Consider the following 18,189-nt stretch of genomic DNA (forward strand, 5'->3'; position numbering starts at 1 on the left):
TGCTTTGGAAAACACTGTATTGCTTCCATGTTTGTAGAGACGTTGCTTGATGAATTCTGTAGCTCTCACTAGTCTCAAGTGAAGGGAAAGGAAAGGAAGAGGTGTTAATATGTAGGCTTAAGAAAAGGGAAAAACCAGGAACCAGCATTTCACCCTTTTACCAATTGCAGGACTGTGAGGGAAAGGAAAACACCTTATAGGGTATGGAACTTGAAGGCATTCACATGACGCCTGAAAAGGCAATGGTGGCTGCACTGTTATGATAGGATTAGTTTACGTCTTCATCTGTTAGCTGCAATTGGTGGCTTTCCCAGACCTGTTTTGCCAAGAAAGAGAGCGATGGGTAAAACAATCAAGTCACAAGCCCGGAAAATAAGAGCTACATCCAGCAAACCTGACATGATAGCCTTGTTTTCCCATCCATCTATGATTTCATCTCTAAAAACTCTTGAGATTGCCTCAGTGGGCCTTTCCTTTTCAATTTGGAACATGTGGCTTTATACATATATTACAAGAGGTATAAATGACATTTTAAAATTCTGTTGCTGGAAAAACACATTTTTCCCTCCGCAAAAATGTAAAACATGGCTATAATAGAAAATAAAATACAGATGGCAGTTAGGTTCCTCAGAGTGAAAAAAGCACTTCGAAGATTTATCCTACCGATACTATCTGCCTGTCTGTTACATAGATGTCACAAATTATGTACGTAGGACTTGCAACAAATCCTCATATCTTAACTATTTGTTTTTGCCAAGTTTCTAAGTAATTAATTTAGTGATAATTGAACACATCCAGCTTTTTAGACAATTTTCTCAAATATTTCATATTTTACCATCTGTTTCAGGGTTCCCCAAGCATGCAGACACTTAGTTTTGGCTGAGTTTCAATTGCTATTCTTTAGGTAAAGAATATACTAGAGAATGGCAAACTATATAAACTATAATGGAAGATTATGGAAAGTTCAGAAGTAGAATATGAACTTCTGTTCATGTTTCTTTATAATTAAGAGTCATATTCTCTTCTAAATGAATCTTTATGTTTGTGTTTTATTACAGGGGGTGACAATATCTGAATTTGCACTGCATTTTTTAAATCTATATCCCATTAGGTTAATATTTTCTGCTTTACAGTATCAAATAAAATTATAAATTAAATTTTAAGCGTAACTATTTATTTCATGTTAGACTGGAAAGTTACCATTATACAGTTGAACAGAAACAGAGTCAAGACTATTTTCATAGCCACAAACTGAAGGATAAATACTTCTTTTTCTCTTACTCGTTGCATAAATATGACATCAACCTTTTCAGAATCTGATATCGTCTTTCTAATATCTGCTATTCCATGCCAGAAACAAAAGAGGGATTGACTTCTGAGGTTTGATGGATAGCAATGGCTATTATTTTATATTTGGGATTTGAAAGAGATCATTTTAATTGATGAACTCAGTAATCTAATTATGGATGTAAACTTGTTTTCAAACTATTCATTGTAACATATTTTCAACAACATATTAAATGTATACCACCCATTTCCCAATGTTAGCTATAATATAGATATCATTATATAATTATATTCCTCATATCTCAGAGAAAGGGGGGAAACGTAACTTTTAGTTTTTTTTTTCTGGAACTAAAAGAGAAAAAAGAAAAGAAAAAAATTTATCTGTTCAGAGAGATTTAATGACATTAATGGGGAGGGGATGCAAGATTTACCAATATGAAAAATGAATTAAAAATATGAAGAATCTGCAATATAAATGAGATAGAAACATTAAACTAATAGATGAAGAAGATATAGACAATGTGACACTACTGCATTTAAAATTTTTTGCTTGAGATTAAAAGTTGCTGAAGCCTTAAATGGGAAGATGAAGACCTGGATACGGAAGTGGACCAGGTGTACAGAGTCAATACAAGAAACAGAAAGCTAAATGTACAAAGAAATATATTTGTGCACTTTGTTTGCAAGACGACAAGTGACCAGGTCTTACTACAATTATCTTAACACCAATTTAAAGATTAATACTGCCAGACTACTGTGTAAGAGAAAAGAATACAAAATTGACCTGTTTGATCAGGAATAAGAGAATAAATACTGTTATAAAATGTTGGACACATTCATTTTTGGGATGGAACAAACTTTTAATTTATGCTGCTTTCAATTCCTGATACAATATATATATATACACATACACAAATAGACACACAAAATCCCAGAAGAAAAAAAGTCTCTTGATATTGAAGATAATAATAATAATAATAATAATAATAATAATAATAATAATAATAATAATAATAATAATAATTTTATTTCTATACCGCCCTTCTCCCGAAGGACTCAGGGCGGTGTACAGCCAATTTAAAAACACAAGACACAACAATGATTAAAAATTAAAATAATTAAATAGATTTGGCCGATTTAAAACCCCAAAAATTTAAAATACCCCAATTTAAAATCATTATGTTGATAGCCCGGCCTGGCGGAATAACAGGGTCTTCAATGCGCAACGAAACACCTGGAGGTCGGAGATCTTACGTATTTCCGGGGGCAGTTCATTCCACAGGGCTGGGGCTCCCACAGAGAAGGCCCTCCCCCTGGGTGTCGCCAGCCGACATAACTTGGCCAATGGCATCCTGAGGAGACCCTCTCTGTGGGAGCGGACTGGCCGGTGGGAGGCTACTGGTGGCAGAAGTCGGTCTCGAAGGTACCTGGGTCCTATGCCATGGAGCGCTTTAAAGGTGGTAACCAGCACCTTGAATCACACCCGGAAGACCACTGGGAGCCAGTGCAGCTCATGCAGGAGGAGTGTCACACGGGCACAACGAGTTGCGCCCATAACCACCCGCGCGGCCGCATTCTGGACCAGTTGGAGCCTCCGAGTGCTCTTCAAGGGGAGCCCCATGTAGAGAGCATTACAATAGTCCAGCCGGGAGGTGACAAGGGCATGAGTGACCGTGCGTAAGGCGTCCCGGTCCAGAAAGGGCTGCAACTGGCGGATCAGGCGAACCTGATAAAAGGCCCCCCTGGCCACGGCCATCATATGCTCTTCTAAAGACAGCCGTGCGTCCAGGAGGACACCCAGATTGCGAGCCCTCTCTGTGGGGGGCAAAGATTCACCCCCAATAGTCAGCGATGGCACCTGCTGACTATATTGGGACGCCGGCAGCCACAGCCACTCGGTCTTGGACGGGTTGAGTCTGAGCCTGTTCCTCCCCATCCAGACCCGCACGGCCTCCAGGATAAGCTTGAATGGTCATAGAAATAATGTTTGCACATATTTAGGAACATTTAACTTACAAAAATAAATACCATATGTTTAAATGTTGATGCTTAGCAGCAGCGATACCTCTTAGAAATATTTTCTTTCACAGCTTAGATGGCATTGAAGATGAGTAGGTCAATTTCGAGCTGTCAAACACCGCTATTAATGAAGGCATGAAATGACAAAGACAGAGCATGGAAAAATTCTACCTCCTCCTCTCTTTAAAAGATTTACAGGGTGGTAAATGAATTTTGATCCAGAGAAACATTAGGAAGAAATTGTCTATGGAGATTCTCAGTCATCAGGTCATGGTTGTCCCAAAGGTGCTTTTTTCAAGAGGCAACCGGACTTTCTGGTTTTTCTTTGAAGACGTTTCGCTTCTCATCCAAGAAGCTTCTTCAGCTCTGAATGTCTTCAAAGTAAAACCAGAAAGTCCAATTGCCTTTTGAAAAAAGCACCTTTGCGATTAGGGAGAAAAATATTTTTAAGCCCAGAGTACAAGATCAGCTCATACTAGGTGGCCACCTATATATGTTAACTGATAGTTCATATAGTATTTTTTCCAGTAAACAATCTAGCAAATTGTTACTGTACATTCATTCACTAATCTGACCTGCTGCCCCTTTTCCTTTAATTTTTAATGCCAACACACAAAGAGGAATGGTATGCAGTCAATAACTTTATTATCAATCCTTGGGCATAACCATAAGTATTAACAAAAGAAATGGCAACCAGAAAGTGCACATTGGCTCTCCTCCCCCCACCCCCATTCACATAAAAACCCCTCATTCTCTGTATTGTGGAATTATATTGTGGGGAAAAGAGCACAATTGTAGCCTCTCCCCCTAGTATAGGGGTGCCAAACTCGATTTCATTTGAGGGCTGCATCAGGGAGGAGGTGAGCATGGCCAGGGTGGGCATGGCCAGCTCGATGTCACTTGTGTCGGGGGCGCCTGTGGTCGCTTGAGCGCTCTGCCAGTGAAAACAGCTCCATTTTCACTGGCAGAGGCACTGTAGGCCGGTCCTTTGCTGTTTCCAGATCTGGCCCCGTGGGCCGGATCTAAGCACCCCGCAGGCCGGATCCAGCCCACAGGCCTTGAGTTTGACACCCCTGCCCTAGTACGATGTTGCCTAATCCTGAAATTATTTGAAGACTGGGAACATCACCCTACTGAAAAAAAGAACATGTGAGGATGACTCCTTCTTAGCAGAATCCCATGGCAATGAGAGAATTGTTACAGGTTGATTTAATGATCCCAACCCACCACAAGGCAATATGGCTTGAAAGGAAAAAGGGTAGCTCACCCAAGAGATATGTCCCAATATCTCTTGATATTCCATTATCACTTCTTGCATATTCTTCAGGGCAAGATTTCAACCAATCTGATACAGTGTTTACAACTTATCTGATATTGACGTATTTCATGTTACAACTGACATTCTGAATGGAAAAATATTTCATCAGTGCATAAACAAACTCATTCAGCCACCTTTAACAAACACCTCTGCATTTTGTGTGTGGGGATATGTGTATTTAAGGCTGATTTTATCACTTCTGGACATTCACCCAGCTGCTCTTTTCACCTTCAGACTTTTCCCTCAGCATTACTTTCTCGTACCATCTTTGTGGAATAAAGAACTGTCAAAAGGCAAGAAACCTATACATGATTTAGTTCTACAAAAGCAAGGTTTCTTTGATTCTGTCCCTTCTTGTTTGCTGCCTTGCTCTTCTATGGGCAAAAAATTACGATACCTTCCAGAATAATCGTATGAAAGCTCTTCACCTGCACAGATGTCACGGTCAGCAAAAAGTGCTAACTTAGGCACCATTGAATCTATTCGGACAGGCACCATAAAGAGGTTGGGCTCACAGGAGTGGTTCAGGAATCTACCAACATTGCCGATATATGTGGGGTCTACAAAAGTCTCTATTGTCGTCCCATCGTACAAGTGTTCCCTAATTGCTATAATGTAATTTGAATCGCTCGATGTCTGCAACTGAGTCCTTTTACGTGCTTCATTAATGTCTAGAATTTCCCCAGAATATTCACACACAAATCGTCCTTTGGGTATGAATTCCAGGGTGCGAAGACCCCACCCTTTCTCAGTGGTCTTGAATACTTCAAGCTGGAATTGTAAGCCCCGTTGAACTATTCTATTTTGACACATCTCTCCACAGTGGCACATAGCGTTGCATTCAAAAATAGGCTTTGAAAATCCCAGTTCACTTCCTTCCGTCTCAATGGATAAGTTTTTATAATTTTCTCCATAGCGAAGACAAGAACATGTTGGGGCCACGCAGGAAGCAGAACGACAGCTGCATCCAGAGAAGGAGATCTCAGATGGGTCTGGTTTGCCTCCAGGTCCAGGCACATGATCGGGACTGTACTGAAAAAAGAAAAGAGAGGAAAACATCTTGAGGGCTATATATTCATAACTGAAGAGGCCGGCATAATATATTGTGTAAAAAGGCAAAAGAATACAGAACAATACAGTTGGAAAAGACCTTGGAGGTCTTCTAGTCCTTCTTCCTGCAAAAGCAGGAGACCCTATACCATTTTCAGACAAGTGGCTGTCCAGTCTTTTCTTAAAAGCCTCCAGTGATGGAGCACCCTCAACTTCTGAAGGCAAACCGTTCCACTGGTTAATTGTTTCTCACTGTTAGGAAATTTCTCCTTTATTTCAGGTTGCTTCTCTCCTTGTTTATTTTCTATCCATTGTTTCTTTTCTTGCCTTCTGGTGCTTTTAAAAATAGATTGATCACCTCTTCTTTGTGGCAGCCCCTCAAATACTGAAACACTGCTATCATTCTCTCCTAATCCTCTTTTCACTAGACTGCAACTAATTCCTGCAACTATTTTTCATATGTTCTAGTCTCCAGTCGCCTAATCATTCTTGTTGATCTTCTCTGATTTCTTTTCAGAATCTCAGCATCTTTTTTTATATTGTGGTACCAAAATTGAATGCAATATTCCAGGTGTGATCTTACTAAGGCTTTATAAAGCGGTATTAATACTTCACATGATCTTGATTCCATCCTTCTATTAATGCAGTTTAGGATTGTCTTGGCAATCTAACAAGAAATTCTATCAAGAAATAGATTTAAAAAGTGATAAAAAGATTTAATTAGTGGTGAAATATCTTAAGAGACTGTCTATTTCTAGATAGTCTATCACCATCTCTGTTGTGCTTATATACAATGCTATCTACTTTATTATGGCAACTTACATGGAAAAATTGAGTACTTGTCTACAATGAGAACAGATTTTGGTGATATTAATTGTTCAATTGCACCAATACTTTCATTCAGACTCTGGGAAATAACTCGTGAGGTCAAAAAGGGGAGCAGCATATTCTCCTTTTAAAAGTCTATGATTCATGCATTCAATTTCTAGTTAACAAATGAGTTATTCCTTGCAATAGTTTTGTTTTCTAAATGAACATGTATGAAAATAAAACAGAAAAACATGACGAACAAGAGAGGTTTGGAAAGAAACATTAATCAGATATGAACAATATTTTATTTTTTTAAAAAAGAACAAATTATGTCAAGTAACCACAGAAGAAAATGTTCCTCTTTTTAAACCAATATCAGTTTGCTACTTGGCAGTACTCTAAAGCAAACTAGATAATTGTCATTTTAACATTTTCCTCCCTTGCTTCCAGCATGATTTCTACAGAATTTATTTCTTACTATGCAGATGCTTACCCACAGGGCTCAATTGAGGATGCATTCATAATTTAATTCCTCTAAAGTAGCTTATTAGCTGAAGCAAGAATAAAATTATCTTGCCAGCCTACCAAATCTCTTGTTTCTAATTTTATGTGATAGGACAAGCCATGATTTCGGACATTTAAGATTACAAATGTATCCTTTAATTACAGAAAGAAAAACTTGGAAAAAGTTGTTATTCCACATACTGAAGCGAAACCACAAATGGGGAGATGTGAGACAAAATTATAACTGATTTAATATGCATGAAAACAGTTCTATGGGAATGCACTGCTTAATCAGGTTTCTACTAATTCACCATTTCTTCATGGAAGGATTCTAAATGATCTACTGTAACTGAAGTGAACATTAAAAGAGCTGCGGTGGCGCAGTGGTTAGAATGCAGTACTGCAGGCTACTTCTGCTGACTGCCAGATGACTGCATTTTGGCAGTTCGAATGTCACCAGGCTCAAGGTTGACCCATCCTTCCAGCCTTCCGAGGTCGGTAAAATGACCCAGATTGTTGGGGACAATATGCTGACTCTGTAAACTGGTCAGAGAGGGCTGTAAAAAGCACTGTGAAGTAGTACATAAGTTTAAATGCTACTGCTAAAGCAATCCTGTGCATTTAGACTGGGTGATGGTTTGAAAATAATAACCAAGGATATTAAAGGAAGATAGTTATGTTTGTTATATAGTGAATCTTAAGTTTCCAAAAATGCTGATGTCACAGAAATAAAGATTTAAAAAAATGCCCAGGATTTTATCATATCTATTCATTTGATAAATCCAACTGGGTTTCAAAAGCAGCTTGGTAAATTATCTGACTCTGATTAACTAAATCTGTAGTCTCTACTTGGAATGAAAGTTTAAGGAGATAGCTCCTAATGTCCTCTCCATTATACATCAACCCTAGGGGTTATCTTGATGCACAAATGAGCTCTCATAGATGAAACATCGGAAGACACACCTAAAGTACTGCTACAGAAAGATAAGAAGCCAATCCAACACAAGTAACTGCCTGGCCTAGTCAGGCAGTTTTCTTGGCAAGAAGTGGTTTGCCATTGCCTGCTTTCTAGGACTGAGTGACTGCCCTAAAGTCACACAGTTCGCTTCATGCCTAAAGTGGGACCAGAATGCTTGATCTCCTGGTTTCTAGTCTGATACCTTAATCACTACACCAAATTGGCTCTCCTTTGCATCCATGCTAGCAAGCAATCATGTTTAAGAGGGAAAGGTCAGAAAAATACTTGAATTTGAACTTGAATATTGTTAAAACTATTTTAAGAAATCAATGGACAAAATTGCTCATATGTGTTCTGAACTGGATTCCATCCGAACAGATCTTCTTCTGTTTTCTAGGAGCTTGAGTATTGATAAAGTGGGGAGTATTGTTGATGGTGATAGATAAGCATCAATAAACAGGTAAAATTCACATCTCTCCAAACTGGTCAAAGCCACTGGAGAGACATGTAGTTGGGTGTAAGCAGTAGTGAATTCACCTTTGAGTAAAGACATGGTTCCACCTGCATTGAAACTGGCACTAGTTGTCCTCTCCTTAATAAGTATCAGTTATTTGAGGTAGGCTAAATCAAGAAGCAGCACAAGGAGTACAGGAATGCAACTTTATTGCTGATATAATCACAGAAGCTTGGAAACTTGCCACAACTTTCCTGTCTCCTCTTACATCATCAAGACCCAAGGGGAGGTTATTCTGAGTCTCACATCCCTTTTTCCCCAGGACAGAGACTCCTTGTTTTCCTTAACTGTTGCTGTATATATCCTTCAAAGTTATTCCTTAACAGGCCAGATGCATCATGCACTGGCCCTGTCCGGTTTAGCGAAGGGGGAAAAAGTCCCGATACGTCATGTGATGCCGCTGTGATGCAGTGAGTTTGACACCCCTACTTTACAAGCTATAAGTGGCACAGTAGTTAGAATTCAGTACTGCAGGCTAATACTGCTGGCTTCCAATTGCCAGAAGTTTGGCAATTTGAACCCCACCAGCTCAAGGTTGATTCAGCCTTCCATTCTTCCAAGGTCAGTAAAATGAGGACCCAGATCGTTGGGGCAATATGCTGACTTAAGGCGGTATATAAAAGTCTAAGTACTATTGCTATTGTTCCACCTAACTTTCAACTTTTCAGTATAGAACTTAGATAGCATTGATGATGACAATTGAGGATTACTTCTGGTGGAACCAGAATGAGAGTGGTAACCATGACCTCTTAGCATTTTTCAGAACCACCTGAAATAATATCTTTTTTGACTAGCTAAAGGCCCTGAGAGTTGAAGATATTGTTCTCTTTCCTGGGATTAGTTCCATCAAGTGCTGGGGGCGGGCATAGAGGTGATATATAATTCTAGGGCACTGCACTATAGGGTTTCTTGGGGTTCAACACTTTCCCCTTCCAGTTAAGCATGACATGAAGATGCTGGGTGAGATCATCTGATGAAATGTGAGCAAATATCAGTATGCTGATATCCAGTTGTATATTTTTCTCATCTAAGTAGAGACCATGCCTACCTCTTCTTAGGTGAGCCCAGTCATGGTCAGCCACACACAACTACAAAATCATTTTTTAAAAATATTTTATATTAAGAACATTTATATTTAGTCACATTAAAAATTTTACATTAAAATACTTTGTACAGTATTTATTTCAATAGAAACGTGCAGTGAAACGTTTCTTGAGGTAACAGAGTACAATAGTTTTGCCAGAACAAGAGTGACATCTAATGGATTTTACGGATTACTCAATTTACACTAACTCGAAGGAAAACTGACTTTTTTTCACAAAGGGTAGTATAAAGTTTCTTTATCGTCTGCATCAAAAGTATGCATTAGATATAATGAAAACCATATTTTGAATTTATGCCCCTCATACAACCATTAAGCAAACCAGTTTGGTCTGGTGGTTAAGGCACCAGGCTAGAAACTAGGAGACAATGAGTTCTGGTTTCACTTTAGGCATGAAAGCTTCTTGGGTGACAATGGCAAGAAGATTGGTTGGACCAGTCACTCACTCTCAACCCTAACACCTCACAAGGTTATTATGGGAGAAAAATAGGAGACTGCACTACAAACCAAATCATAGATCTAATGAATAAACTATTTGCAAAACAGTGCAGGAAAAGCTATTCCTCATTGTCAAAACTGAAGAATGGAATTGAATTGTACCTTTAAGGATTATGTTAAGACTGAGGTAATTATTTTCAGTGTATATTTTCTTTAAAAGTGTTTCAAACTATTTTGGTGTTTTCAAACACTTTAAAAATATTTTAATCCAAGAAAAAAAAAACCCCTAGGCTCTATAGATACATGTAACTTAATCTACTCTTGACCAATGAACATCTGGAATCAATTTATATTAATGCAGTTTGATCAATCTATCAGCCTCAAGCTGCTTACAAAGACGTTTCAGAACCACCTTATCAATTGGTAGTTTTATTGTTTCTTTAAAAAGATAGGTTTTTGCCATGTGGTGGTTTTTCAAACCCTATGCATTTCTCTGATAGTATCCAGAAGTGTCAAAATCAGTTAACTCAGTGCAATATATAATCAGGAGAAACTCTTAAGCTTCCTTTGATGTCTTTGGCTTCGGACATCCTTTTTCTTCCTGTTTGTTATTTGAAAGTCAGTGATCACAAAAGATGAAAGGAGACACGTATATACACACATATATCTCTGTATGGGAGTGGTATAGAAAATAGTGGATAACTGAAGCTCAGAAATGTAAAAAGGAGGGAGGGGAGTCATCGTCCAAAATGAAATCATATCCTTGACTCTTTTTGAAACACAATCTTTCTCTCGCAGAAGGTCTATGGAGATTCTCAGTCATCCAGGTCATGGTTGTCCCAAAAGTGCTTTTTCAAGAGGCAACTGGACTTTCTGAGTTTTTCTTTGAAGAGGTTTCACTTCTCATCCAAGAAGCTTCTTCAGCTCTGTTGGAGCTGTGCTTTCTGCAGGATGTTTTTTGCCCTGCGTCCCTTCACTGTTGAACACGGGTGCAGGCTGTTGGGGATGAGTCTGTACTATCTGCATCTCAAACTGAAGGGCAAACGGTTCCTGTAGTTTGCATTTTTGGGGAAAATCCGTCCATACTCCCGCACCATTCGAAGGGTGTTCATCCCAAAGTCTATGCAGATTCTCAGTCAACCAGGTTATGGTTGTCCCAAAGGTGCTTTTTTATCAAGAGGGAACTGGACTTTTCTCTGAAGACGTTTCGCTTCTCATCCAAGAAGCTAAAGTATAAATCCTTCCATTCCCCACCATCCATCCAGAGCTGAAGAAGCTTCTCCTATGAGAAGCGAAACGTCTTCAAAGAAAAACCCGAAAATCCAGTTGCCTCCTTAAAAAAGCACCTTTGGGACTTACTCTCGCAGGTGCCGTAAAAGCGCCGTTTACGCAAATCCCGTAAACATAGTTCTATTCTCCGGCCCCGCCCCACGACTACTGAATTCTAGGCATTGTAGTTTTCAGAAGCTTAAGGCTTCCGCTGCAGATATAGGAACAACCAGCCCACAGAAAACTCTAATTCCCAGCGTCCCTTTCGATGCCACCGCCGCGGTTTTAAAAAGCCCTACATTCCGTCCTACAAAGCATAGCTTTCTAAAGGTCCCTGCTGGATTTTTGCTCAGCTCCTTCTACTTCCTCCTTTCTCACCTGGAAAGCCGGAAGTTCCTCCAACCGCGGCCACACGGACACCGGCAGAGGCTCCAGCCCGCGACTCACGTCCATAGTCCGTCTTCAGTTGCGGGGAAAACTGCAGTCCCTTCGGTCTTCCTTTGCCCCGCCCTTTCTGCCTGGATTGGCTGCCGTGCCAGTTTCATTTTACCAATAGCGGAGCTTCAGCCAATGGCAAAAGGGAAGAACTTTGGGAACGTCCCTCGGTGTCTTTTCAGGACCAATTTAATAGAGTAGTGCAGGGTAGTGCAGAAGTAGTGCTTCTGGGTTTCATTTGACACTTTCTCTTTACCTCTTTTCCTTTTGCTGGAAAAGATTAATGTGGAAGAAGAGAAGGCGGGGTTTTAGCTAGAAATAGTTGGTTTTCCCCACCCTCAAATATCGGGTTGTCTTCTGCGGAGCTGTCGCTCTTATCGTGGGAAAAGGAGGAAAATACCCTAAACGAGCCAATTCCACTCACAGATTCATATTTCTATGCCAGGGGTCTCCAACCTTGGCCACTTTAAGCTTTGGTGGACTTCAACTCCCAGAATTCCCCAGCCAGCTTTGCGGGAATTCTGGGAGTTGAAGTCCGCCAAAGCTTAAAGTGGCCAAGGTTGGAGACTCCTGCTCTATGCATTTTTCAGACATTGCTGCGACTGTCCATTTCAAGAATTATTTGGATATTGATTTTAAAAAGCTTGATGAGGAAATACACATTGAATGTATCACATTAAATGTGATCAATCGTTCTTAGTTAGATTTAGTTTGCATGTGTTTGGAATAAGTGAAAGTACTTCAGATTTGTTGCTCTGAAGTGCCAGGCTACTTTTTTTTTTTTTTTTGAACAAATATACTTGATTCATATGTTGCACTGACCCATAATTAATTTGTTTGATTTTGGCCTAGTACAGCTATCATAGTTTTCATTATCTCTTTGCTGCCCCTCTAGCTTTTTGCGGTGTAGCCCTAGTTTTGTGTAGTGGGTGAACAGGGCCATTGTCGCTTGTAAAAAGTTTCTAAACAGAGACTTGGGGTTAAGTGTGTAGTACTATAGGCAACCGTAAATTGGTAAAAACGTGATGAGAATAGAATAGAACAGAAGAATTAGAATTAGAATTAGAGAATGATAAGAATAAGAATAAGAATAAGAATAAGAATAGAATAGAATAGAATAGAATAGAATAGAATAGAATAGAATAGAATAGAATAGAATAGAACAATAACTTCATTGTCATTTTGAATGTACAGTAATTGGCATATATTAAAATGAAATTTCATGAATCACCTCTTATCTTAGTCGGGGCTAAGGTGCTGGGCTACAAATGGATCCAGACAGTGTTACTACACAATATGCTATGTCATTTACTTGGCCATAGTGTATATATAAGTGGTTTTCGGCATTAGGACCCCCTGATCCTTCCATCTCTTCTTCTGGATGGCATTGCACTACCTCAGAAAGAGCCTATACATAGGTATTAGTCCTTGACTCACGACCAAAACTGAGCCCAAAATTTCTGTTGCTAAGCAAGACAGTTGTTAAGTGAGTTTTGCTCCATTTTATGACTTTTCATGCCACAATTGTTAAGTGAATCACTGGAGTTGTGAAGTTAGGAACACAATTGTTAAATGAATCTGGCTTAGCTATTAACTTTGCTTGTCAGAAGTTCGAAAAATGTGATCACATGACCCCAGGACACTGAAACCATCATAAATACAGGCTACTTACCTTTACTACCGGTTTGCAAAAGGGCTTGTGCGCATGCGCAGAAGCTTTTGCACATGTGCAGAAGCTTCCTGATGATGGGGTCAATGGGCGGAGCCTCCGCCAGTTTTACTACTGGTTCTATAGAACCGGTTCCGAACCCACCACTGATGTGACCTGCTGCAATGGTCGTAAGTGTAAAAAACAGTCATAAGTCACTTTTTCAGTGCTGCTGTAACTTCAAACGGTCACTGGTTGTAGGCAGTGTCGACTAGGCAATTTGGATTTCCTCCTGGCTCGTGCTTGAGGAGCAGATAGTAACGAGGCCAGAACTTTGCAGAACTTTGTGCCAGTGGAGAGGTTCTGCTCATAATCACTCATGTTTTCATCAGCTCCCAAATTACTACACTATGCTACATGTGGAGTTACCCTTAAAGAACAGTCATAAGCAACTTCTGGTACAGAATGCAACAGTGTGGGCAATTAAGTACGCTCCTTGATCAGCGCATGTTACACCTTTGTCCTGTAAGCTGTATTGGTTATAGTATGCTTCCAAGTTAAATTCAGGGTGCTGATAATGACCTAGAAAGCCCATCATGCTGTGGAACCAAGTTAATTGAGGGACTCCTGATATTCTTGCTGTCCAATGCCCATCACTCCCATTTAAAATGATAATTGTTGTGGCACAAACTTGTTCACAAACTTACCAAGCTTCAAACCGCTCCAGTCTTAGCACAGTTGTTTTGGTCTTTACAAACCTAAAGATGATAAGTGAGATTTTCATGTATTTATTTATTAATTACAACACTTTATGTACTGCCCAAGACTCAAGGTGTTGTTGTTGTTGTTTTTGTAAACAACAGAAAAAAGAAATTATATACGATAACACCTGGAACATAAAACCTAAAAAGTTTGCTTGTTTAATAAGTTTAATAAGCAGTCCCCATACCTGCTTAAAGGAAACAGCCAAGTTTTCATGAAAAGAGCAAGTTTGGTCTAGTGGTTAAGGCACCAGGCTAGAAAGCAGGAGACTGTGAGTTTAAGTCCCAACTTAACCATGAAAGTTGGCTGGGTCAACTTTGGGCCAATTACTCTCTCTCAGCCCAACTCACCTCACAGGGTTGTTATTATAGGGAAAGTAGTAGTAGGGATATGTTTGCCTTCTTATTTCTAAAAATAATAAAGGCAGGATACTAAATAAATGAATGAACAAACAAATGAACAAATGAATGAACAAACGAACGAATGAAAAATCAAAAATGGGAAAAAGGGACACAAAAGATAATAAAAGTATCTTTTATTAGATTTTTGGTATTTCACTTTCTATTTCAAAAGATTCCTTATCTTGCTTCTAAGACAGCTGGGCGGAAATGCTTGGTGTACTTCAAAATGTAATTAATACTGACCATTAATTTAATCACAAGGCAAATTTCAGCCAACCTATTTGATATTTTTCAGACTTTTTGCCAAGTGTCTGAAAATACACAATAGCTGCTCATTTTATAAATGTCTAATGACACATTTTCTGTGAAAGAAACAGCTACTGGCTTCTCAGTGGACCCCCTGTTATAAGGCCAAGCTCATTAGCAGTGGGTTAGAGCTGGACTTTTCTTTGATGAGCAGCCAAAGATCATTTTCAAAGCCCTGACAAACAGTTGAGGCACCCTACTGTTTACTAGGGAGATGTGCAGCCCTAATGAAGCACATTAGAGGCGGAGGAACCATCAAATCCATGAGATGTCACAATGTCAAAAAAAAAAAAAAGTCACCACAGCTTCTCATCTACAACTGAGAAGAGAGATAGACAAAGTGTTGACTCCTGGAATCCTAATGCACCCCCTTGGATACGTTCCAACCTCATAATGTACAGTGGAAATAGTTATACCAATTAATTAACATGAAAAATTATTTTAACACCTCAAGAAGAATAGCTATTGTCAAACTGAAACTAATCTCAATTTTAAATGAAAATGAAATCACCTTGGCTAAATAGATTTAGTTAAACTGCCAGTGTCATCCTTTGAAGTTTTTGTTAAAGTTTTATAACCCTAATGGTAACCAAGGGAGCTTCATGAAATATAATACAGTACATTAAAACACAATTTTGAAATCCACCTGTAAGTTTTTTCTAGTATTTTGACAAGCAAATATGAAATTACTAAACATTTAGGACAGAAGTGGAAAATTAGAAACTATGAGGCTGAAGGAGTTCTCAAAGCCTATGAGGCTGCTGCTGGGATTTCCAAAAGTTGTTTTCAAATTATAATGTGTAAAATAATCACATTAACTATGCATCATTTTAATTATATTTATTTATACATTAAATCAACTTTAGGTTTTATTCTGATTCTCCCCATAAGTATGGGAAAAAAATCCAGGAAAAAAAAATCACACAGTCCTGGTTTAGACTATGAAACATCCACATCTTTTATATTTCCCCTTATCACTTCACAAAATGGTTTTGAAATGAAAAAAATTTGCAGAGGAAGTTTCTGATGTCTTCTGGAGGTGTGAAATTGTGGTTCTCTGAGGAGATGGCAAACCAACAATTTCACTGGGCAGACCTGAGCAGCAAAATGTGAATGCTCACTTTATAATTATCTGATATGTTGTTTAAGCCATTGTTTGCTTAACCAAGAATGAATATTGTAGAAAAAGAAAAAGATGGTTTCAGATTCATGTTTTTGCATTTCAAAATAAATAGATATAGGATAAATAGCACTTGGGAAGACATCTTTAAGTATCTTAAATCTGGACTGCAAAAAGATGTAGAGATACTGTTCAAAAATTTCTACAGTAATTCTATTCTGCCGACTAGTGGTCACTCAGAGTTGTGCAGCCTGATTTGCACTTCTGCCTTAAAGAGATGTCCAGTCTGATCACCTCCCTTAAGACAAGGGGAAGAATAGTTTATTTATTGGTTAAATTGGTATCCCACCTTCCTTTCATAGCATTTTTGAACAGATAGCCTAGCAGTTGAACAACATATAAGGCGGACTTGTGCATTTTGAAAAATAAATACTGGTATTAAAATATTTAAAATTAGCTTTATGTTAATATTGCAAATTTTATTGATTGGTTGTTTTATTAGATCTTTATCCTGCCTTTATTACTTTATAAGTAATTCTATTCTGCCGACTAGTGGTCACTCAGAGTTGTGCAGCCTGATTTGCACTTCTGCCTTAAAGAGATGTCCAGTCTGATCACCTCCCTTAAGACAAGGGGAAGAATAGTGTGATGGTGAACCTTTTTTCCCTCAGATGCTGAAAGCGCATGTGCATAATGCAATGCCCCCCACAGGCTCCGCCGCCCGTGCATGAGCCCATGACCCCGTGACCCCCATGCTCCCCCCACCCACTGTGCATGTGCACGAGATCCCCATTTTTATGCTAGCAGGCCTCCCTGAAGCCTCCTGGAACCAAACACAGGGTACAGGGGGCACCATACACCCCACCCCGCGCATGTGCATGCAAGGTTGACCTCCTCTTCTTTGTAGCAGCCCCTTAAGGATTGATGACAGAAACGATTCTGAAATAAGATCCAACTATCAGTCCAGTTTCTGTCTTTGTGTGCCATAAGGAAAGGTCTCATCTTCTCAGTCAGCCAGGATGCAAAATCTCTTAATCTAACCATGGGAAAGATTGGGGTTGCCCTCAGGGGGAAGTGGGCCAGATGACAAAGGAAGAAATGCATAATTATCTAAATGTCAGAACTCTTGTATTTGCATCGAAACCCCTGTGGTGCATACTACAAGTTTTCCAGGTTCCCTGCTGAATGGATTTTTTTCTATTATAAAAAGAGAATTACTTAGGTTGGATTATGTAACAGGTAAAGTATGTATATTTGTGTATGTATGAAAGTAAAGTTATTGAGAGCTCATTATTCTTATGAATTATAAACTACATTACAGATGTTTTGGTAAAGATAAAGGTTACCCTCACACATATGTGCTAGTCGTTCCCGACTCTAGGGGGCGGTGCTCATCTCCGTTTCAAAGCCGAAGAGCCAGCGCTGTCCAAAGACAGCGGTCATGTGGCCAGCATGACTAAATGCCACAGGCGCATGGAACACTGTTACCTTCCCACCAAAGGTGGTCCCTATTTTTCACTTGCATTTTTTACGTGCTTTTGAACTGCTAGGTTGGCAGAAGCTGGGACAAGTAACAGGAGCTCATCCCATTACGTGGCACTAGGGATTTGAACCGCTGAACTGCCAACTTTTCGATCAACAAGCTCAGCGTCTTAGCCACTGAGCCACCGTGTCCCTATTGCAGATGTACACTATATACATATCATATAGATTTGTGGACACCTACAAAAATATCTGTGCTGTTCTGATAGGCTGGCATGCCTTGTGCTCAGCTCTTATTTCCTGTCCCTAGAAGACACTCTCACTGCAGAGGTAGGCAGGAAAAACTGCCAGCTATAGATTTTCTTTTTTTCCCCTTTCTTTTACATGCAGTGAGAAGCACTCTCAAATGCTGAATATTGCCGTGTTATTAGTTCTTTAGATAAGACAAAGTACCGTAACTGCCTGCTTCTTACCCCAGAACGTCCCCAGGCAGCGCTCTGACTTACTCATTTTCTGATTTAGTAATGAACTCTGTATATTTTACCCATTCATCATCCATAACAAAATAAGGAAGGAGGTTTGCAAAGACACCCCCCCTCCCAATTCCCAGGTTCCTCTGCTGATTAGATCACTTCAAGAAAGCTAAGTAAAGTCTTTACTGCAGGCGCAGCGCCATGCTAATTTTAGCAAAATCTTAATATGAATTTAATGACACAACTTCATAAAATTAGCAAGTTGCAAGTTGGCTGTTAAGGGAGGGGAGGGG

The 18,189-nt window shown here is 39.4% G+C and overlaps 1 protein-coding gene across 1 annotated transcript; it reads right to left on the reverse strand.

The window, feature by feature from the left end:
• Positions 1-3,934: 3,934 nt before the first annotated feature.
• On the reverse strand, positions 3,935-11,785 carry LOC117673929 (histone-lysine N-methyltransferase SETMAR). Its single transcript, XM_034431659.3, has 2 exons — positions 11,648-11,785; positions 3,935-5,656 (listed from the first exon to the last, which is right to left on the reverse strand). Exons 1-2 carry the CDS (start codon positions 11,720-11,722, stop codon positions 4,874-4,876), a joined length of 858 nt encoding a protein of 285 aa, XP_034287550.2. The 5' UTR covers positions 11,723-11,785; the 3' UTR covers positions 3,935-4,873.
• Positions 11,786-18,189: the final 6,404 nt, after the last annotated feature.

Source organism: Pantherophis guttatus, chromosome 2 (genome assembly GCF_059756535.1).
Source record: "Pantherophis guttatus breed Tessera chromosome 2, ASM5975653v1, whole genome shotgun sequence".
In the NCBI taxonomy this organism is placed as follows: domain Eukaryota; kingdom Metazoa; phylum Chordata; class Lepidosauria; order Squamata; family Colubridae; genus Pantherophis; species Pantherophis guttatus.

Excerpts from the sequence above, each read along its gene's own strand:
- LOC117673929 (XM_034431659.3), bottom strand. The coding sequence starts at position 11,722 with ATGGACGTGAGTCGCGGGCTGGAGCCTCTGCCGGTGTCCGTGTGGCCG. Across the intron at positions 5,657-11,647 it reads AGGAACTTCCGGCTTTCCAG|TACAGTCCCGATCATGTGCC; the intron begins GTGAGAAAGGAG and ends TTCTTTTTTCAG.